Source organism: Nicotiana tomentosiformis, chromosome 8 (genome assembly GCF_000390325.3).
Source record: "Nicotiana tomentosiformis chromosome 8, ASM39032v3, whole genome shotgun sequence".
Classification (NCBI taxonomy): Eukaryota; Viridiplantae; Streptophyta; class Magnoliopsida; order Solanales; family Solanaceae; genus Nicotiana; species Nicotiana tomentosiformis.
In genome coordinates, this window is record NC_090819.1 from 32,521,352 (window position 1) to 32,544,857 (window position 23,506).

The window sequence follows — 23,506 nt, forward strand, 5'->3', positions numbered from 1 at the left end:
GATTCTATTGGCCTACTCTCTACAAGGACCCAAGTGATCAAGTCAAGCATTGTGATGACTGTCAAAGGGCCGGTGGGATTTCTAAGAAAAATGAGATGCCCATCACAACCATCTTGGAAATCGACATTTTTGATGTGTGGGGAATTGATTTCATGGGACAATTCGTAGCTATTGTGGGAACACCTACATTTTTGGAGTTGTGGACTATGTGTCAAAGTGGGTTGAGGTCGTTGCTCTACCCAACAACGAAGCACGAAGTGTGGTGGCATTTTTGAAAAAGAATATCTTTACAAGATTTGGTACTCCAAGGGCCATTATAAGTGATGGGGGATCGCACTTTTGCAACAAATCTTTTGATACCTTACTCACCAAGTATGGTGTCACTCACAAAGTCACGACCCCCTGTCATCCTCAAGCAAGCGGACAAGTGGAAGTCTCCAACCGGGAGATGAAGAGTATTTTGTCAAACACAGTGAATGCCAACTAGATGGATTGGTCGAAGACACTTGATGATGCTCTATGGGCATGTAGGATGGCTTACACAATACCGATTGGGATGTCTCCATACCGGTTGGTGTTCGGGAAAGGTTGTCACCTTCTGGTGGAACTTGAGCACAAGGCTATGTGGGCACTGAAGAAGCTAAATCTTGAGTGGGATTTCACTGCCAACTTAATGGTGGTACAACTGAATGAGCTTGATGAATTATGGTACCATGCATATACAAGTTCTTCCTTGTATAAGGAGGAGATGAAGTACCTCCATGACAAATACATTCGGAACAAGGAGTTCAAAGAAGGTGATCTTGTGCTATTGTTGAATTCTCAGTTACAGATGTTTTCGAGAAAGTTGAAGTCCAAATGGAGTGTCCTATTTGAGGTTGTGAGTGTGACACCCTCTGGTGAATTAGACTTGAGGAATAAAAATGATGAAATGATTAGAGTCAATGGTCACCGGGTGAAGCATTATCTTGGAAAAGTTGATGATGGCCACGTTGTGGCATTAATTCATTTCAAGTGATTGATGGTAATCTGTGTCGTGCCACGACGTTAAATCAGGCGCTTCTTGGGAGGTAACCCATGTTTCTTTTTATTCTTCTTTTTCTTCTTTATAGATAGATTTTGTTTTGTGCTAACTAGTTTTGAAGTGAATTGCACAAGTGAGTGTGCTTTGTAGGAACTGTGCTTGAAAAAATGTTTTATTGTTGAAAAAGTGCAGACCACACATTTATTGTGTGGACCGCTCAATCATGCATGCCACAGCAGAAAGGAGTTTGTGGCAACACAATTCTTTATGCGGTCGCACAATTCTTTATGCGGCTACACAACTAGAGACCTAAAAATGCAACTCTGTGAAGTTTGAAATTGTAGAGAATTGGCCAATCTACAGCCGCATTTGAAATTGTGCAGTCTGCACAAATATCTACGACCGCACCCAATTTTGTGCGAACCGCAGATCTTCAGAGGGATCAGGTAAAGAGTGCGGACTACACACAAAATTGTGCGGCCGCACTCATCGGCACATTTTGACCTAAGTTGGTCAACCTATAAATAGGCCCTCCTCTCACTATTCCAAACTTTACGCGCTTTGAACTCTTAACACAAAAGCAAGCACAGTGCACAAAAAATTGTTTCAAACATCACATTCATTTCATCATCCTAGATTCTCCCATGCATCCTTCATAACTGGTATGTTCAATTCGTGGTTAGATGTTTCAAAATTTTCTTAGTTTTTGTTTTTAATTAGTGTAGTTAACTTTTGGCCTAAATGTCAGATGATTCATCATGTGTGCTTAACATTGTATGTGTAATTTTATATGTACTCATTGGGGGTTGGGTAAATCATGTATCATGTCTACTTTGCCAATACCGTGTCTAAATTGTGCAAAAATAAAAAATTGAAAAACCTAAGTTCAGTGCTGTCTAATTTTGAATTGTACGGCCGCACATGAAATTGTGTGGTCGGCAAATCCTTAGTTAGGGAAAAATTTTGTGCATTCAACATGCGGACCGCACTCAAAATTGTGCCGTCCGTAGAAAATAAAATGAAGCCGCAGAAAATTTGTGCGACCGCAAATTCAAACTTTGGAGAGTTGGTACTACTGGGTATGGAATTTTGCGGCCGCACTCACAATTGTGCGACCACACTTCAAAATTGTGTGGTCCGCACAAGGCAGTCTGAGGATGCACTCAGAATTGTACGGACCGCACTTCCCCCGCTTGCCCACATTTTTATCTACAATTGTTTTATAGTCTGTGTTTGCACTTTAGCTAAATCATGTTGCTATGTATTGCAGAAAATGGTTAGATCTAGAGGACTCAGTGCAAAGGCAGCTTGCTGTGCCTTCACAGCCACAGATGCCTCAGGACAGATATCGACTGAGAGATGAGCCTACCTCTTCTGAGAGTAATTTTAAGGGAACATTAAGGCTATGGAGCCCTCATCTACTTAAGACACCGCCGCACCAGTCACGGTTGATGATGATGATGATATTCCAGAATGACGGTCGGGGGGTGATACCAGAGTTGCCGGCCTGGAGAGGTCAAAGAAGAAGGAAGTTTGGGAAGATAGGTTTCTAAGCCTGACTGCATTCAATAGGTTCTGAGAGTGGTGGCCACAGAGATAACTCACTCTTGAGCGGCAGTTTGTGTTGAAAGATATGGATAGATACAACCTGAATGTGTTAAGACAATTTTGGGAAAGAAAAGGGTGTAAATGGTTCATGAAAAGCATATTGTCTGCCAAGGAGCACTTAGTCTAGGAGTTCTACACCAATGTGGCGCACATCAAGAAGGGGACTAAGGTGACTAAGGTGAGGAACTTGAAAGTACGATTTGATTAGAGCACCCTGAACACTTATTTGGGGTTGAGGATATGGAGCCGGTGCAGTATTTACAGAAGTTCGCACTTGGTGATGAAGCTCGCCCTTGGCTAGCTGAGATACTGGCAGCTCCAGGACCACCACCACAATGGATCACAGCAGGGGTTCCTATTATGCGGAACACCCTCAACTTTGAAGTAAAAGGGTGGCAAACATTTGTATGCAGTCGCATAAACCCAAGCCGGAATGAAAACAATCTTCCAATCACCTGGGCAGTCTTAGTTGCATCTGTCATGGTCGGGTACCAAATTAAAGTGGGTGCCATCATGCCGGCCAGCATATCTTTGGTTGTCAGGCAGGGTGAAAGCTCCTATCCGTATCCCGACACTATCACGGAGTATCTCACGGATGCAGAGGTGGAGTCCAAGAGCTTTGATATGAAGGTAAGTGCTAAGCAGCCCTTCTCCTGGTACTCTCTGAAGGACCCAAGTAACCCGAAAAACAAGAGTAAGTCGACTACTACCGTAGGCCACTCTGATGAGCCATAAGTGGTAGTTGCATATTCTGCTGCTATGCCTTCAACAACTTCCATGCCTTTCATAATAGCCGGGCCTTCTACCGAGATAGCTGCCATGCCACCACCTCCATCTTCAGGGCCATCAGTGTTACATCTTGCGTTTTCATACCTTAAAGTTTTGTCGTAAGTTAATCGACGTAAGTTCGGGAATGAGGTTATTTTGGGATTATAAGCATTATGATATTCAAACATGTGATAAGTAAATTCGTGAAGGAGAGAGGATAACCAAATAGAAAGAAATGAGTTTCATTGAAGTTTGGCAATTTGGGATAAAATACAGTCCAAGCTATAATACCAGTATGATGTATAAAGTGTATTAAAAATGGGTAGTATTTTAAGTAATTTGAGATAATTCATAATTATGTTGGTAATTGGTTAATTATTGGTTTAATGGTAGATTAACCATCTAATTAAGGATTTGTGGATAATTGTAGGTGGGGGCAAAGCCCCTCACATGGCAGCAAATGGAGGAATATAGGATAAGTGACTCTTGACTTTAGACCATTGAATTAAGAGGACACATGGATAATATCCTAATCCACTCCTTGCAAACACGTAGAAAGAGAAGTCATAATAGTTATCCCTATAATTATCTTGAATTAATACCAAACTTCATTTGGTAAGGAAGTTATACAGAATGCAAAGCCAAGAACAATACTCATCCCTACACTTATCTTGAATTAATACCAAACTTCATTTGGTAAGAAAGTTATACAGAATGCAAAACCAAGAAAAATACTCGTCCCTACACTTGTCTTGAATTAATACCAAACTTCATTACCAACGAGTTATAATCGATGGGCAGGCCCCTATTGGGCAACCTCTGATCATATGGTAAGTTACAACCGAGCCTACTGTGGCCGAGCGCCGATGATCGAGCCCAGATAGTCGAGATACAAAGCCTAGTATGGCCGAGCGCCTATGAGCGAGCCTACTATGGTGGAGCAGCTACATGTTCCGAGCCTTATAGGGCCGGACACTTATTTTACTTACTATATTAAGAGAGTTGAGTCAGTATCAGCATGTAAATATATCTCCGTATCATCTTTAGTTATTATATTATCAGTTCAGTTTTAGCTTTCAGTTATTTTATTGTCTTGCATACTCGGTACATTATTTCTTAATGACATCCCTTTTTCTTGGGACGCTGCATTTCATGCGTGCAGGTTCAGATAGACAGGCGGGCAAACCTCCTCAGTAGGTGTTGCCCGAGTTTAGCTTTATCGGTAAGCTCCACGTCCTTCAGAATTTCCGGGTCTAAATGTTTTGTGTACATCTTGTGTATACATGTATATAGGTTATGGGTAGGTCGGGGTCCTATTCCAATCATGATACATCCATCAGTAGAGGTTTGTAGACATAACATGTCAGTTAGTGCAGTATGTTAGGCTTGTAGGCCTTGTATGTATATTTTGTTGGTTTGTCAGTTGTAGTACTTATGACGGTCTTGCCGGCCTAGCTTTATATTGATGTTTAGTCAGTGTTGGTTTCCATTCAGTTTTATATTTTGCTTCGCAATTTATCTTGCAATGTGGCCCATGGCCAAAGTATGACATTATATATTAAGAGCCCCTTAGTCGCAAGTTGGTACACAAGGATAGATTATGCAACGGGTGCCAGTCTTGCCCCCTTCCCCCCCACCCCCACCCCAGGCTCGGGGCGTTGACAAAAGTGGTATCAGAATAGTTCTGTCCTAGGGAGTCTAAAAGACGTGTCTAGTAGGGTCTTATTTATAGATGTGTGGTGCACTACATTATATAAGCAGGGGACTACAGGGCGTTTAGGAGTTGGTTACCCTTCTTTCAAATCTAAATCGTGCTATTGAACTGAGTTATAGAAAATTTGAGTTAAACTTACGTGTTGGCATTTTCATTCGCAGATGACGGTGCCAAGGAAGTCTACGGCTAGTCAGAGGAGAGATACAACAGTAGGTGAGGGGACAAGCAGGGTACCCCTAGTATATGGGGCCCAATCAGAGGCCCAGGGAGAGACCCCTACCCAGCCATTACCGGCTCCTCCACCACCTGAGGAGATTCCTAGGGAGACCTCACATCCAGTTCCCCCTCCGCTTCCATCGGATCAGGAGTTTTGGAGTGCGGTGCATTTGTTGACACAACTGGTAGCTACCCAGCAGCAAGTTAAGGCATCCGCTAGTGCAGGATTTTCTGAGGGGTCTGGGAGTTCAAGGGTTCGAGAGTTTATTGCATTGACTCCCCCAGAGTTCATGGGGATAGATCAAAGGGAGGACCTGCAGGATTTCATAGATCAGCTTCACTGGATATTTCGGGTTATGCATGCCACGAAGAAAGAGACAGTTGAGCTAGCAGCTTTTCGACTCCAAGATATAACCATCTTTTAGTACGAGGGATGGGAGAGGTCCAGGGGACGTGATGCACCTCCAGCTATTTGGGAGAATTTTTCAAATGCCTTACTTGACCAGTACTTACCGCAGAAAATCCAACAGGCTCGAATCGATCAGTTTCTAGCCCTCAAGCAGGGAAATATGATTGTTCGAGAGTATAGTCTTTGTTTTGACTCATTGGCTAGATATGCACCATCTAAAGTTGCTACTATACGGGACAGGATCCACAGGTTTATAGCAGTATTGGCCCCAGAGTTGACCAAGGCATGTGCCACCGCTGAATTGCAGGATATTATAGATATCTCCGGATTCAGGCATTCGCTCAGAATATAGAAAGGGGTAGGCATCGGCTAAAGGGTACAGAGAGGATTGAGTCAGGGCAGCATAAGAGGATAAGATTTGCCAGGTCTCAGGAGCAGTCTCAGGGCAGTTATAGGCCCCAATACTTCAAACAGCCACCTAGGCCTCTGCCATCTCAGTTACAGGGTTACATGTATGATCGTTATACTCAGTCATGACCAGGTGAGAGCTCACGGGCGTCAGGTTTGCAGCGATAGCGAGGTTCAAGGCAGACATGGTAATTTTTGCCGTGGTATGACGTCTGTAGTAGAGGGCACTTGGGCCAATGCCGAGCCAGTTCCGATGCTTGTTATACATGTGGAAGTCCGGGGCATATGATGTGAGATTGCCCAAATAGAGATTTTTGGGGTATGGCACAACCAGCAAATTCAGCAACAGGATCATCTATGTTTGTGCATCCTTCAGGGCAGGAGTCTTAGTCTTTGGCTGGTAGAGGTCAAGGCAGAGGTAGAAGTTCTAGTTCAGGTGGTAACCGGAATCGTAGCTATGCTTTAGCAGGTCGACAGGGCTAGGAGTATTCATCAGACGTTATGACAGGTATGTTGACCATTTGCTCTCACGATGCTTATGCCTTGATAGACCCAGTATCTACTTTTTCGTGTATTACCCAATTTGTCACGGGGAAGTTTGGTATAATTCCTGAAATACTTAGTGATCTTTTTGCAGTATCTACGACGGTTGGAGAATTGATTATTGCTAGACGGGTTTACCGAGGTTGTACGGTGTCAGTTTGTGGTCGTCAAACCTCAGCCGACCTAGTTGAGCTAGAGATGTTAGATTTTGATGCTATCATGGTCATGGACTGGTTGGCAGCTTGCTATGCCATAGTTGATTGTCAAGCAAAAACTGCTAGATTTCATTTTCCAGGTGAGCCAGTCCTTTAATGGGTAGGTAATATAGTGAAACCCAGATGTAGGCTTATTTCCTATCTGAAGGCGAGGAAAATGATCGCCAAAGGGTGCATTTATCATATTGTGCGAGTTAGAGATGCAGATGTTGTGATACCTACACTTCAGTCTATTCCAATAGTCAAATAGTACGCAGATGTATTTCCAGATGAACTTCCAGGTATTCCACCAGAGCGAGAGATTGGTTTTGGCATCGATTTGCTTCAGGGAACTCAACCAATATCCATCCCTCTGTATAGAATGGCACCTTCCAAATTGAAGGAGTTGAAGGAGCAGTTAAACGATTTGCTGGAGAAAGTTTTCATCAGGCCCAATACCTCACCTTGGGGTGTACCGGTACTGTTTGTACCAAAGAAAGACGGCTTGCTGAGGATGTGCATCGATTATATGCAGTTGAACAAGGTAACTATTAAGAATAGGTATCCCTTCTTTCCAAGGATAGATGACTTATTTGATCAGTTGCAGGGAGCTAGATGCTTTCCATAGATAGATTTGAGGTCGGGGTACCACCAGGTTAGAGTTCGGGAGAAAGATATTCCCAAGACAGCCTTTAGGACTTGATATGGCTACTTCGAGTTCCTTGTCATATCCTTCGGGTTGATGAATGCACCTGCCGTATTCATGGACTTGATGAATAGCCTATTTTGACTACTTTTAGATCTGTTCGTGATAGTATTTATTGATAATATTCTGGCTTATTCACGTTTAGAGGATGAGCATGCAGACCACTTGTGAGCGGTACTCCAAACCCTCCGTCATAATAAATTATATGCTAACTTCTCTAAATATGAGTTTTGTTTGAAGTTTGTAGCATTCTTGGGGCACATTGTATCCGATGGAGGTATAAAGGTAGACACTCAGAAGATTGAGGCTATGAAATCCTGGCCTTGACCTACCACCCCGATAGAGGTTCGTAGCTTTCTAGGCTTAGCAGGATACTACCGGAGGTTCGTAGAGGGTTTTTCTTCCCTTTCGGCACCATTAACGAAGCTGACACAGAAAGCAACTAAGTTTCAGTGGGTAGAGGCTTGCGAGCATTGTTTCGAAGAACTCAAGAACAGGTAGACCTCAGCGCCACTTTTAACACTTTTAGAGGGTCCAGATGGTTATTCAATGTATTGTGATGCCTCAGGTGTCGGGTTAGGATGTCTCCTGAAGCAACATGGGAAAGTAATTGCGTATGCTTTAAGGCAGTTAAGGAAGAGCGAGCAGAATTATCCAACCCACGACCTCGAGTTAGCTGCGGTTATCCATGCACTTAAGATATGACGTCATTATTTATATGGTGTTCATGTTGATGTATTCACAGATCATAAAAGCCTACAATATATCTTCAAGAAAAAGAGTTGAATTTGTGACAAAGGTGATGGATTGAGTTATTGAAAGATTATGATGTAAACATTCTCTACCATCCAAGGAAAGCTAATGTTGTAGCAGATGCATTAAGTCGCCGATCTATGGGTAGCTTAGCACATGTAGAGGCCGATAAAAAATAATTAACTAGAGAGATTCATCAATTGGCTTGTTTGGGGGTTCGGTTAGTAGACTCTGGCGATAGTGGAGTTGTACTCCAAAATACTGTAAAATCATCTCTCATAGCTGAAGTAAAGGAGAGGCAGGACGATGACCCAGAATTGGTCATGTTGAGAGAGCGAGTTCTGCATCAGAAAAAGACATTATAGAGCTCAAGGGAGATGGGGTTCTCAGATATAGGGGTCGTATGTGTGTTCCAGCTATAGCAGGGCTACGAGACATGATTATGTTAGAGGCACATTATTCGTGGTACTCCATTCATCCTGGTTCGACGAAGATGTATCATGACATTAAGGATGTGTGATGGTGGAACGATATGAAGAAGAACATTGCTGAGTTTGTCGCTTAGTGTCCTAGTTGCTAGCAGGTAAAGGTAGAGCACCAGAAGCCCGGAGGGCTAATGCAGACTATAGAGACCCCGACGTGGAAATGGGAGTTGATAAACATGGACTTTATCACCGGTTTACCTCGTTCTCATTGTAAGTTCGATTCCATATGGGTGATAATCCATAGGATCGTAAAATCAGCTCATTTCCTACCGGTCAGATCTACATATACAGCAGAAGACTATGCAAAGTTAAATTTTAAGGAGATAGTGCGGCTATTCGGAATACCATGCATCTATTATATCTGACCCTAGGGCTCAATTTATTGCACATTTTTGGAGTTAATTTCATAAAGGTCTAGGGAGTCAGGTGAATCTTAGCACATCTTTTCATCCACAAACTAATAGACAAGCTGAGCGCACAATTCAGACGCTCGAGGATATGTTAAGAGCATGCGTGTTAGATTTTAAAAGAAGTTGGTATGAACATTTACCTCTTATCGAGTTTGCATATAATAACAGTTACCACTCCAGTATCCAGATGGCTCCGTACGGGGCTTTGTATCGGCGTAAGTGCAGATCTCCTATAGGGTGGTTTGATGTTCGAGAATCTGGGTTACATGGGCCAGACCTGGTTCAGCAAGCCGTAGAGAAATTAAAGCTTATCCGGGAGCGACTGTTGATAGCCCAGAGTCATCAGAAGTCATATTCTGACGTGTGGCGACGAGACTTAGAGTTTGGGGTTAATGATTGGGTATTCTTAAAGGTGTAACCTATGAAGGGTGTGATGAGTTTTGGCAAGAAAGGCAAGCTTAGCCCACGGTATATTGGGCCTTATAAGATCATTTGGACAGTGGGCCAAGTAGCTTATGATTTAGAATTGCCCTCGGAATTGGAGTTTGTCCATCCGGCTTTTCACGTATCAATGTTGTGGAAGTGCATCGGCGATCCTACCCGAGTGGTGCCCACGGATGATGTATGGATTACGGAGGACTTGTCATACGAAGGAAATTCCAGTTGCCATCCTTGACCGACAAATCCGCAAGCTACGCAATAAGGAGGTAGCCGTTCTGAAGGTCTTATGGAGACGCAAGAATGTGGAAGAGATGACGTGGGAAGCGGGGCAAGAAATGAAGTCTAAATACCCCCACCTATTTCAAACTAAAAATATGGCTCGAGGTGGGATTCTTCAGCACAACTCTATTCAGGCCAGTAGGTCATCAGGTAAGATCTTATTTTTGACTTTCAGAAATTATAATGGACAGCTGTGTGAGACCAAGTGTTGCTATTTGTAGACATTGGCCATATGTGGCACGTATAGTATGTTTTCTCACTACGTACAATTGGTTTTAATCTAGTGTACGAAGGAGACTCTGGCAAAATTTTCCCAAAGTCTCTACGAATAAACATTCGAGGACGAAAGTTCTTCAGGGCCATCGGTGTTACGTATCGTGTTTACATACCTTAAAGTTTCGTCGTAAGTTAATCGACGTAAGTTCGAGAATGAGGTTATTTTGGGATTATAAGCATTATGCTATTTCAAAAACGTGATGAGTAAATTCGTGAAGGAGATAGGGTAAACAAATAGAAGGAGATGAGTTTCGTCGAAGTTTGGCAATTTGGGATAAAATACGGACAATCTATAATACCTCATATATTTGGACTAGTGCCATACAAGGTACCATATGACCATGATAGTATGATGTATAAAGTGTATTAAAAATGCGTAGTATTTTAGGTAATTTGAGATAATTATTAATTATGTGAGTAATTGATTAATTATTGATATAATGGGAGATTAACCATGTAATTAAGGATTTGTGGATAATTGTAGGGGACAAAGCCCCTCCTCACGTGGCAGCAAGTGTAGGAATATTGGATAAGTGACTCTTGACTTTACACCATTGAATTAAGAGGACACATGGATAATATCCTAATCCACTCCTTGCAAACACGTAGAAAGAGAAGTCATAATAGTCATCCCTACACTTATCATGAATACCAAACTTCATTTGGTAATGAAGTTATACATAATGCAAAGCCAAGAACAATACTCATCCCTACACTTATCTTGAATTAATACCAAACTTCATTTGGTAAGGAAGTTATACAGAATGCAAAGCGAAGGACGATAACCATCCCTACACTTATCTTGAATTAATATCAAACTCCATTTGGTAAGGGAGTTATACAGAAAGGCAAAGCCAAGAACGAAGGTGAGGGGATTTGGAAATTCATACGAGACTCCATATTATAATAGCAATGGGATTTTTCGGTTCTAAGAGAGTACGGTGTAATCGTTATTAAGAATATCATACGGATTTTTCCCTACTCCAGGTATGTTAAGGTTAAGCCCTTCTTTCATTTTGGCATGATCTCGTAATTACATGTGTTTGATAACGAGGCATAAAGAGAATTTCATACTCCCAAATTTATATATATTACAGTATTCTCCTTATCAGGACTTCATATTTAATTGAGTATTGTCTTCTTCTAGTCAAGAGAGCAGAGAGCCTATATATAGTATTACAGTATTTTCATTACCATCGAGCTATAATCAATGGGCAGGCCCTTATTGGGCAACCTCTGATCAGACGGTAAGTTATATACCAAGCCTACTGTGGCCGAGCGCCTATGAGCGAGTCCAGAATGGTCGAGATACAAATCCTAGTATGGCCGAGTGCCTATGAGCGAGCCTACTATGGCGGAGCAGTTACAATCATCATCGGTTCCAGTGCCTTCCTCCTCAGCTTATGCACTCTCTGTGCTACGAGTCTTCCAGATGCTGGCGAGTCTCAATAGTTGGATGCAGACAACTACTGCAAAGTTGTCTGACCTATCCAGTGTTGTTGCATCTCATACCTCTACCTCAGCACCTCAGATTCCTCCGTTAGTGGAGGAAACTTTGAAGAAAATATTGGAGAATCAAAAGACCATCATGGGCACCTTGGTGGCACATGGGGGAGCAATGGAGGAGCTTGGGAAGCAGGTGAAGAAGATGAGGAAATCCCAGGCATCGAGAAAATCAGTTGACAAATTAAGACAAGAAGTGACCAAGATAACAGCCACTAGGGATCTTCCATTTGACTTACTGATGGGGATATATCCATCAGTTCCAGCAGACCCAACACCATCAGTGGAACTAGCTGGCCAGTCTGAGGAGCCAGACGGTGCTACCCACACTGATGAGGGGGTGCTACAGATGTTCACCAACCCAGCTGCTCCCCGAGCAGAGGATGAGGAGATCCAGTTGGAGGAGCCTGAGGGAGGTGATGCTGCTATGGATACCGAGACCACATAGGGAGACCTCTCTACCCTATCCCTCCTTATTTTAATTTTTGTTAAGCATTAAGGACAATGCTTATTCTTATTTTGGGGGGTGGTCTATTTTTATTTTGATATGACATTTGACATTGGCTTGTAATAACTATAATACTCTCTTGTTATTTTTATTTTCATTAAGTATATATTCTTCTCTCTCTATTAATGTATATATTCTCTTTCTCTTTTTTGGTTTGTATATTCATTTTTTCTTTCAATAGTTTATTTCATAGCTTATTTATTCTGTTTTCTTAGTAGTCTAGCTTCATATTTACTTTAATAGCTTCTTTTTTATTTAGTAGCTTCTTTTTATGTTTTAGTTATGAATAATCCTTTAGTTTTCTTAATGCCACGGTTCTTTCCAAAGGTGGTTTTTGTATGAACCGGGTGACTCTTTCCAATGATGAATGGTGTGACAACTTTCTTAAGTGATTGAGTTCATTTTTGATGTTTACGAAAAAAAAGTAGTAATAATGAATAAGAGGACCTAAGTGAGTGGAAATAGAAGAGTCAAGCATGATTCACTTGATACCAACACACTTAACTACTTGCTTATTATTAAAAACAAGTTCTTGGAAAGAAATAGCTCTAGTTAGTGACCGTGTAACTCTTGCGTTGACTTATGCAATCATTGAGTGGTTTAGTTGAACCATTCGTGATTTTCAATCTTGAATATAGTTGTTGTGGGCCCTCGACTCCATCCTTTTGAACAATCTAGCTGTGTGAGAGGTGAGATGTTTTGTTACAAGTCCAAGTACCCGTGTGAATAGTCTAGAACTTGCCCCGCATGTGTTTCTAGGCAAAATTCTACATTTTTCTTGGCTTGAGAAGTGATTGTAGGCTCTCCTTAACCCATTTTGAAATTTTCCATGGCCCACCAGTGATGTTATCCCTAGTCAATCCTTTTGATCCTAAAGCCGTTCTCATTTGATAACCATGTTATAAGTCTTTACCCGTTTTGTAGTGACCCTCTATTGGCTCCTGAGATTGCCTTAATACTCATGAGAAGCAAATTGGCGAAAACATAAGTTTGGGGGAGAGACGAGGAGTTTGAAAGTGGTATCAAGGTACAAAAAGAGAAAAGATATGAAGAAAAATAAAGAACAAAAGAAAAACACAAAAAGAAAGTGAATAAATTGAAGAGTTTGAAGGGATTCAAAGAAAAGCAAAAGTGCAAAGCATGGAGAAATCAAAGAAGGAGAAAATAAATATCATGACCAAGAAAGAGTGATGTCAAGTCTCTCTAGGTCCCCTAAGGAAAAAGAAAATGACTCAAAGAGTCGGCAAAGCATGAGCCAAAAAGAAAAAATGGAGTGCTGAAGGAAAGATGAATCCGTTCTATTCGAACATTTCCTACCTTAGTCCAAAAGCCTTCATTACATTCCGAAAAATCCATATGTGATTTCAAGCAGAGTGTGCTAACATTAGTGGTGATTTATATGATAGGCAAGCATATGGTACTTAGAGTCGTACTTGTGACATTCTTTTGAGAGTGATAAGCAAAGTTTTCACCAATCATTAAATTGAGTGTTACATTCTTAAGTGAGATGAGCTAACGGAGAGTATAGGAGGAGGAGTTTGGGATCCACAGTGACCTACATGAAAGTGCAAACTTCCTTGACGAGTAAATTCAACTCTTGATGCTCAAGTGTCATATTAGAGCTATTTGTGCTTTAACCTTCAAAACATTGCCTTGTTGATGATTCATGAGTGTGTGGGTAATGGTTGGTCCCAATTGATGTGTGTTTGATTCACCTTAGCATAGCTGGAATAGCTTTTTTCTTGTGGAGGTGGGAATTACCTTATCTGCTTGAGGACAAGCAAAACCTTAAGTTTGGAGAAGTTGATAAGTAGGAATTTTGACTACTTATTTGGCCTTTTGACTTTCATTTCAGTTCAAAAATGCTTAAAGGTATTCCCGAAAACTGATAAAATATGCTAACTTGTAGGAGTATTGGAAAATGAGCCAAAGTAATGAAATTCAACTCGAGAAGGAGTGATTTTGAACAAGGACAAAAATCAAGCAAAAAGGCTAAAGTAGAGACTGCAGAATTCTGTCTACGGCCGCAGAACAAGAAGAAAATTCAACAGAGCTTCAGTGTAAAGTGCGTACCGCACAATAATTGTGCGTTGGGAGAAGTAAAAATTCAGATAGTTTTAAATTCAAGCCCAACAAGAACTGCGAACCGCATTATAATTCTGCGGCCGCATAAATCAAATGTGCAGCCGAACCCAGAATTATGCGGACCGCACAACTCAAGAGATGCAGCCGCATTCTAGAATTGTGCAGCCGCAGATTCTACTCCTGTCAAGAGTTGAAGAAAAGTGCAAACCGCACACAGAATTGTGCGGCCGCAGAACCTCATGATGGGCATTGTTGTTCAAAAATTCAAACTTTGTATAAATAGACTACTTTCACGAAATTAGGTTAAGTTTTGAATATCTGAAAGTTGATAGCCGTTTTTCTTTACTATTTTAGGAAAGTTTATCATAGCTTGTCAAGTTTACATTGGATTTTCATCTATTTATCATTAAATATGAGTTTAATCATCTTTTTTTCTTTATTATCTTCATCACCCACACTATGAGTAGCTAAATTTTTAGCTAGGGTTGTGACCCAACCCTAGGGTGGGTACCTTAAGGGTGTTTGATTTACGACTTGTATATGGTTGGGTGTGTAATATTTAGCCAATTCTTCCTACAATTGTAGAATTAGTGGTTGCAAACATTGATTCAAGCCTATTTGACTTAGTCTCTACTTGAGAAATAGATACTTAGTCTAGGAAAGCTTGGCTAACAAGAAATTGGGATGAACTCAAGAAATTGATAGTCTCAATTAAAGGGTTGAATCTAGAGATAGTAAAACCCGACTTGAGCATCTATCAACTGTTTTGTGCATTACCCATTTGGGCTTGAGAAAGCCAAATTAGGCAAAACCACTCTATTACCGAGAGGTATTGAGTGGGTAATTGTGTGTTGAGCTCTAAATCCCACAACACATTAGGCAAACACCTATGTGCAAGTCATAGCCCTAGACATTTTACATACTTCAAAAACAAAACCAAATATATTATTCTCTAGATTTATATTTGCAAACCGTAGCATAATTTAGAAGTAGAATCAAAACACAGTTTTTGGAAGTGTATCTTAGACACTTTACGTGCTTAGTCCGAATATATACCTAATCCCATCTACTCTCCATGTGGATTCGATCCCGACTCCTAGGTGGGTATTATTACTGCAATCGACCGCTTCACAATCCGAAACTGAGGTGTGATTTGGACGAGACCAGTCGACATCACTTTTCGCTAGCAATCATCTCATCCAAGTTAAGGGGAATAATCTCAACACATCAATCTCATCCCTTTTAAGAAGAATAACTGCAACACACCAATACGTGGGTTTACCCCTCCATCACTCCTATAATGACACATGTAGTTTTAGGGTTAGATTATATCAGCATACCCTTCCTCAGTGACTAAAGATACTCCCAAATCATTTATTATATAAAGAAGTTAAAACTCATTTCATAATCTTTCACACATCCTTTTATTTCATTGGCACTATTGACCATAAGTGTAGTTTTCATTCTTGGCACAATTGCCACATTTTATGTCATACTTACTTCTTTCACTTTCAAGCATCATCATAGGTTATGAATAATACGAGCATTTGGAGTCGAGACTTTAAATATGTAAATGAGCAATAGGAGTCTTAAGCACATTGAGTTTTCTTTCCAACATTAAGCTTAATAAACTTGCATTTGAAACATGAATTGGAGACATAACATTTTGATAGATAAACCATACTTGAATACATTCCTGAAGGAGGACATAATGTAATAGGAGCAATTGAAACACATTTTGAGCATATAATTTCTGACACAATGATTATTTGGGATAACTGAATATATTAGAAATGGCCCTGTAATTTGGCCTATCCACCTGTCAGAGAATACTATAAACCAATCCTAACAACATATATAAAATCCATCAACGTAACATAGCATGAAAACATCACCATGTTTGATCTCATAAACAATATATTACTAGAAAGGAGCATCTTTAACACAAACTGTGCAAGCGGAACATAATTCATATAAAGTAAGCTCTTCACATTTTCATAGAACACAACTACATAGTTATTCAAACAAATGGGGGTACTTCTTCTCCATCTCTTCCTCGGCCTCCCAGGTGGCCTCTTCAACCTATTGGTTTTGCCATAGTACTTTCACGGAGTCAATCTCTATATATCTCAGCTTTCAAACATGTCTGTCAAAAATATCAATCAGAATCTCATCATAAGTCAATTATTCATTAACCTCAATAGCCTCTACAAGAACAATGAGCGACGGGTCTCCAACCACCTTCTTCAACATAGACACATGAAACACCAGGTGAAATAAGGACATCTTTGGAGGTAACTCAAACCTATAAGCCACCTGACCAATCCTCTTAATGATTTTGTACGGCCCGATATACCTGGTGTTCAATTTCCCTTTCTTTCCAAACCGCATTATACCCTTCATGGAGGAAACCTTCAAGAATACCCAATTATCCTCTTTGAACTCTAAATCCCTACGACGCATGTCTGAATAGAACTTATGGGGACTCTCAGTAGTTTCCAACCATTCCTTAATGATCTTGACCTTATCCACAGCCTGATACATGAGGTCCGGCCCTATTAACTTTGCCTCCCCAATCTTGAACCGTCCAATGGGACATCAACATCTCCTACCATATAGAGCCTCGAACAGTGACATCTGAATGGTAGCATGTTAACTATTGTTGTAGGCAAATTCTACGAGCAACAAATAATCATCTCAACCACCCTAGAAGTCAAGAACACAAGTGCGCAATATATCCTCGAGTGTCTAAATAGTCTGTTGTTCCTGCCCGTTGGTCTATGGATGGAAAGCTGTACTAGGATTCACCTGAGTACCCAAACCTTAATGAAATTTTTTCCAACAATTAACTGTGAATTGCGCCTCTCGATCTGAGATAATAGAAATTGGAGTGCCATGCAACCTAACTATTTCCTGGATATACAACTTAGCATAATTATGTGGTGTCGGTATCCTTAATAGGTAAGAAGAGTGCTGATTTCGTGAGTCGATCAACAATCATGCAAATCGAGTCTAACTTACGAGGCATGCAAGGTTGTCCCACCACAAAGTCCATGTTGATCATCTCTCACTTCCATATTGGAATTTCTATGTTCTGTGCCAACCCACCTGGCCTTTGGTGTTCGGCCTTCACTTGTTGAAAATTTGGACATCTTGCAACAAAGTCCGCTATATTCCTCTCCATATCATTCCACCAGTAAACCTCTCTAAGATCATGGTAAATCTTTTTAGATCATGGGTGCATGGAATACTTAGAATTATGAGACTCGGTCATGATTCTTTCTCGGAGGCCATCTACATTTGGAACACATAGGCGCCCTTAGTACCTTAGTGTACCATCATTTGTGCCAAGAGAAAAAGCCATGGCCTTATGTTTATGAATCCCCTCCTTCAACTTTATCAACAACGGATCACCGTGTCGCTTCTCCTTAACTCCCTCAACAAGTGATGATTCAACCCTATTTTGTAGAATCACCCTTCTTTCACTAGAGTCCGCAAGACGAACTCCCAAACTAGCCAACCGGTGAACTTCCTTGGCTAACGACCTTTGATGTGCCTCCAAGTGAGCCAAACTACCTATGGATTTCTGGCTAAGAGCATCTGCCACAACATTAGCCTTCCTAGATGATATAGAATAACGATGTCGTAGTCCTTGAGTAAATCAAGCCATCTTCTCTGCCTCATATTCAATTCATTGTAGTTGAAAATATATCGAAGGCTCTTATGGTCGGTGAATATGTCCACATAGACCCCATACCAATAACGACGCCAAATCTTTAGCACAAACAACACTGCTGCAAGCTTTCGGTCATGTGTTGGATAGTTTTTCTCTTGATTCTTGATTTGCCTAGAAGCATAAGTGATCACCTTTCCATGTTGCATCAATACAAGCCTATATCCGATCCTTGAAGCATCACAATACATCACAAACCCATATGTACCCTCTAGTAAGGTCAACACCAGTGTCGTAGTCAATCTCGATTTCAACTCTTGGAAGCTCTTTTCACAAGCGCCTGACCATTGGAATTTAGCCGCCAACTGCGTCAATTTAGTCAATTGAGAGGCAAGAGTAGAGAACCCCTCCACAAACTTCATGTAATACCCAACTAAGCCAAAGAAACTTCAAATCACTTTTGGAGTTGTAGGTCCAGGACAATTCTTCACAACTGCGATCTTCAAGGGATCAACCTTGATTCCTTCACTGGAGACAACATGAACCAAGAATGTGATAGATTCAAGCCAAAATTCACAACTCAAAAACTTCGCATACAACTTGTATTGATGCAGAGTCTGCAGAATTGCCCTGAGATGATCGGCATGGTCCTCTCAACTTCATGAATATACAAAAATATTATCAACGAACACTATCAAAAAGAGGTCGAGAAAAGGCTTGATGACTCAATTCATAAGATCCATGAAGGCTACCGGGGCATTCGTTAGACCAAAAGACATCACCAAAAATCAAAGTGCCCTTACTAGGGCCTGAAAACTATTTTCGAAATATACTGCTCCCTGATCATCAATTGGTGATATCCCGATCTTAGATCAATCTTAGATAAATACTTAGCACCCTGCAATTGATCAAATAAGTCATATATCCTTGTCAATGGGTACTTATTCTTGATTGTGACCTTGTTGAGCTGCCGATTGTTAATACACATTCTGAGTGGCCCATCTTTCTTCCTTACAAAGAGAACCAGTGCTACCTAATTCGACACAGTCGACCTGATGAAACCCTTCTATAACAAATCTTTCACCTGCTACTTTAGTTCCTTTTATTCTGTCGGTGCCATTGTGTATGATGAAATAGATATCGGTTGCGTGACAGGAACCACATCGATCCCAAAATCAATCTCCCTGTCAGGTGGAATCCCAAGGATCTCGCCAGGAAATACCTCAGGAAATTCATTCACAACTAGCACAGACTCAAGTGTAGGTGCCTTGGCATCAGTGTCTGTAACCCATACCAAATGGTAAATACACTCCTTGTTGATTATATTTGCTGAATTAAGCTAAGAAATAAACCTACCCGTTGGCACTAAATCATCCCCCTTCCACTCAATAACTGGCTCATTTGGAAATTCAAACCTAATGGTTTTTTTCGGCAATCAAGGTTGGAAAAAAATGAATAAGGCCAGTCCATCCCCATTATTACAGCAAAATCAACCATCCCCTACTCAATGAGATCCGCCATGGTGTCCCGACCATGCACCGTGACAACACAACTCCTATAAACATGCATGGCCATAATATCCTTACCAACCGGATCAATAAGAGCATTTACATCATGAGATTGGACAGTCAATATACCTATGACAAATTCGGAGAAGCCTCTAAACTCTAGCGACCCCTCATAGCATAGAACCGGTTGGGTCCTCCCGAACTCTGTGCACCACCCCTAGCTGCACCACGCCCTGCAGGTGCTGGACTCCCTTGAGCTGGAGGAGGTGCTGCAGAACTAGCTGGCTATGTCGTACCCCTGCCCACATTCTAGGGGATGAACGACAATCCCTCTTAATATGACCTTTAATATCGCACTCGTAGTATATTGGTAGGTCCATGTAACAGGCCCCTAAATGAACATTCCCATACCTAGGGCATAGGGGCCCCCACTGCTGCTGCTAGAATCTCCGACCATGCCGACTTTGCTAGTAGGATCCCTTATTACCCTGATTGGGCCTGAAACGGCCACTGCTGCTGATCGGACCCTGATGGATGTGCACTAACTAAAGACTGAGCAACGGACCGGTCCTTATTGCTATCCTCTCTCTCTATTCTATTATTCAATTTGCGGGTCTCTGTGGCTTAAGCAAATTCTACCATCTTCCCGTAGTTCATATAAGAATTCAAGGCAGCTATAACGGCCTCATTAATAACCAAGGAGCTGAGTTCCTACATAAACCGGCGCACTCTAGCCTCCATAGTCGGAAATATGTAAATGGCATACTTGGAGAAGCGTGTGAATCTCATATGGTACTCTCATACACTCATGCTACCTTGCTTAAGGCTCTCAAACTCAGCGGCACAGGCTACCTTAGTCTAGGCAGGCAAGAAATGATCAATGAAGGCGTCGGCAAATTCACCCCACCTTGCCGGAGGGCTCCCCTACTCACGGGACTCCTCCCAAAGCTCAAACGAAGAATATGCCACCTCTTTAAGCCAACTCCATTACTTTCGTCTATGTATCATGCATAACTCAGAGAGTCTTATGCATCTCATCAATAAAATCCTGGGAGTCCTCCTCAAGATTAGTATCCGAGAACACTGGAGGATCCAACTGAAGAAACATGTTCACTCTAGAACTAGTAGAATCTCTTTGCTGGCTGGAAGAAGTAGGTGCAATATTCGATCTTTGGGCTTGGGAAGCCACTATCTGAGGCAATATCTGTATGGCTCCCGTAAGGTCCCCATCCGAAATACTGGGACCGAGAATTGAGGCTGGAGGTGCAACTGGAATATGAGTTGGAGGAGGAATCGTTGCACCCTCAGTAGGTGTAAGAATTAGTTCAATCTGAATAGAAGTAGTAGAATCGGGTGTTGTTATTAATGGGGGAATATCCTCATCCCTCGGGTGCTCACCCAAATTTTAAGGTATAGAATCAACTGCCACTCATGGGGTGGCATTAGCCCCTTGGCCAGTTCTTGCCTTCTTATTACTCGCCATATACTGAAAATTAGAGCAATTCACGATTTAAAGGAGGAACAGTCTTACAACCAGCTCTGTCGTATGATCTAGAACATCAAAAAGGTTGACATTCCTAAATTCCCAAGTAGCCTCCTAATTATAGATGTGGTCGACAACACACCGATAAGAAGGACTCTACTAGATACGACTCTGAGATATCATAGGACACTTTAAAACCTTAAGCTTTGATACTAATCTTGCCATGCCTCGACCTCGCGGAGAGCGACCGACGCTCAACCAAGACATCCCAGTCAAGTAAGCCTACTTGATGCCTTCTATCTGATCTTACCCATGAATAAAGTGAAGACGCATAGTTATGGTAGGCTATAATCTCGTATTTTAGTCACTTATTGCACTATAATTTACTGCAATTTATTCGTTTTGAGCTTTAATCGCTAGTGTTTTGTACTTATTGTGTGTTTTATGCCTTGTAGGAGTTATTCCGAACTCTGTAGATATATGGAATGAATTCGAGCTATTTGGAGCTTTGACGTCTGAGTAAAAGCCCAAGGAATTAAGACAGGATCGCCTTCGGAGGTTGAGAACCAAGTCTGGACGTCAACAAGCGAGGAAATATATGCACTCTAAGAAACCTCCACAGTCGCGGTGCGTGGGGCGGCGCATGGCACTCCACGGTTGTACAAAATTTCTACTGCCTGACAGATTTCAACTCTCTGAATTTTCCCACTAACGCCCTGCATGGCGCGTCGCCCCATGCGGCAGGCGCGCCTGTGCAAATTTACAGAGTAATTGTCCTATTTTGCATAGGAGAATGTGATTTCGTCTCGGCCTAACCTTACTTTGTATATATACATGGAAAAACATTATTCTTTAGGGATTTTGACACATTGGAGACCTAGGGAGGCTAAGGAGGAGTTGGAGAAGCAAAAGCACAAGGAGTTCATCATTCAATCCTCACTAAAGACCCAAGTTTGGATCATTTTATGTGTTTCTTTGCTTTAAACATATTTGTGATAAATTACTCCATATCTATGGAGTAGTTCCCTTTAGAGTTTGATGGATTTGGTGTATTGATATTTGTTTGTGGATTATAACTCTAGTTTTATGTATTGAATTAGTTTAGATGATTTAATTGTTGCATCAATATTCACTTGTTCATGTAATCGAGAGAGGCACAACTTGTGATATATGTGCATTATAGTGTTGGTTGAGTTCACTAATTCTTCTTGGTAATGGAAAGAGGCTAGCTGAATCAATGATTAAACATAGTTAGGAGGTTAGTCGAGAGAGGATCTCCTAAAGACCAATCTATTACACATTCGTGCATATCTTCACAGAGCTTACATTGGTTCATATTGAGAGGTTGAGACTTACTCGAGAGAGGAGTTTCTGCTAAATAATTGTACTGATAATTAAGTGAATTCGAGAGACTCACTTGAACATTAGAAGTAAACTAATTGATAATCTTGCACCTATCCTATCAAAATCCTATTTTCTCCCATTGATATCTTCCTTTGCTTGGTCTTTGATTCGATTGTCAATAGTCAATTAGATATAGATTCTTAGTTAATTTTAGTATCAATCGCATAAATCTAAATTGTTGATCATCTTGGATAGCAATCTAGCTACAAACTACGATAGTACTATTTAACTCTAATCCCTGTTGATACGATATTATATTATATTATACTATATTCGACTAGCGAGCTTATTTAAGTGTGTGGTTTGCGATCGTCAAATTTTGGCATCGTTGCCGGGGATTGGCAATCAATATTTTTAAAAACAATTTGTAGCGCTAATTCAGGAATTTTTCTTTTTGTTTTTTTTATTTTTCTCATTTTACGCTTGGTAATTTGATTGTGCACAGGTTAATAGTTTAGAGTGGTGCATGACTAGAACTTCTGCGAAGGAAGTGCTACTATGCGAATGCGAGATAGAAAAATAATTACCTAAAACCCAGGGTTTGTGGTGCCGAGGTAGGTAACGTGTTTGAACGTTGTTGATAATCTTCGCAGCGAGCAATCTCACCGCGGTACGAACGTTTTGGGTTGTGCAATGCGTTAGAGAGTTGGAAGAAAAATATTCCAAAACTTGGCATTTCTACGGTCCATTATGCGACTGCAGAAATACTCCAGGGACCGCAGATCCACCACGGAGTTGAAGAAAAGAAAAACTAAATTTTGGAGGACATTTTGCTGTCCATTATGCAACTGCCAAATCATTTTGCGGGCCGCACATCCATCGCAGATTCAACATGAAATATTCTGGAGGGAGACTTTTGCAGTGCATTGTGCGACCGCATAACTGTTATGCGCGCCGCAAAATAGCCGCAGGCTCGATCAGGCCAGCCCAGTTTTTGGGACCATTTTTTCGGTCCACTTTGCGGACTGCATATTTGCATTGCAGTCCGATCTGCGATCGCAGACCCAGTTTAGAGGCTTAAGTTTGATGAAATTTTACCCGACCCTATTTTTTTAAAATGAGTTTGGGGTTTATTTTGGCTGGGTTAAACGGCTATTTTGAGAGAGGG

General features: G+C 41.2%; 3 protein-coding genes across 3 annotated transcripts; 2 read left to right on the top strand and 1 right to left on the bottom strand.

Moving 5' to 3' along the window:
* The first annotated feature begins 487 nt into the window (after positions 1 to 487).
* On the top strand, positions 488 to 2,387 carry LOC138897273 (uncharacterized). The gene is made up of 2 exons (XM_070183237.1): positions 488 to 976; positions 2,295 to 2,387. Exons 1-2 carry the CDS (start codon positions 488 to 490, stop codon positions 2,385 to 2,387), a joined length of 582 nt encoding a protein of 193 aa, XP_070039338.1.
* A 2,888-nt stretch (positions 2,388 to 5,275) lies between these two features.
* On the top strand, positions 5,276 to 5,755 carry LOC138897274 (uncharacterized). The gene has a single exon (XM_070183238.1). The coding sequence runs from the start codon at positions 5,276 to 5,278 to the stop codon at positions 5,753 to 5,755; it is 480 nt and encodes a 159-aa protein (XP_070039339.1).
* A 10,759-nt stretch (positions 5,756 to 16,514) lies between these two features.
* Positions 16,515 to 16,874, bottom strand: LOC138897275 (uncharacterized). The gene has a single exon (XM_070183239.1). The coding sequence runs from the start codon at positions 16,872 to 16,874 to the stop codon at positions 16,515 to 16,517; it is 360 nt and encodes a 119-aa protein (XP_070039340.1).
* Positions 16,875 to 23,506: the final 6,632 nt, after the last annotated feature.

Bases quoted from the DNA above. Each gene is read 5' to 3' on its own strand.
- LOC138897273 (XM_070183237.1), top strand. From the start codon at position 488: ATGGATTGGTCGAAGACACTTGATGATGCTCTATGGGCATGTAGGATG. The intron at 977-2,294 runs GTTGATGATGGC...TATGTATTGCAG, and splicing joins TGAAGCATTATCTTGGAAAA to AAAATGGTTAGATCTAGAGG.
- LOC138897274 (XM_070183238.1), top strand. From the start codon at position 5,276: ATGACGGTGCCAAGGAAGTCTACGGCTAGTCAGAGGAGAGATACAACA.
- LOC138897275 (XM_070183239.1), bottom strand. From the start codon at position 16,874: ATGTATCAGGCTGTGGATAAGGTCAAGATCATTAAGGAATGGTTGGAA.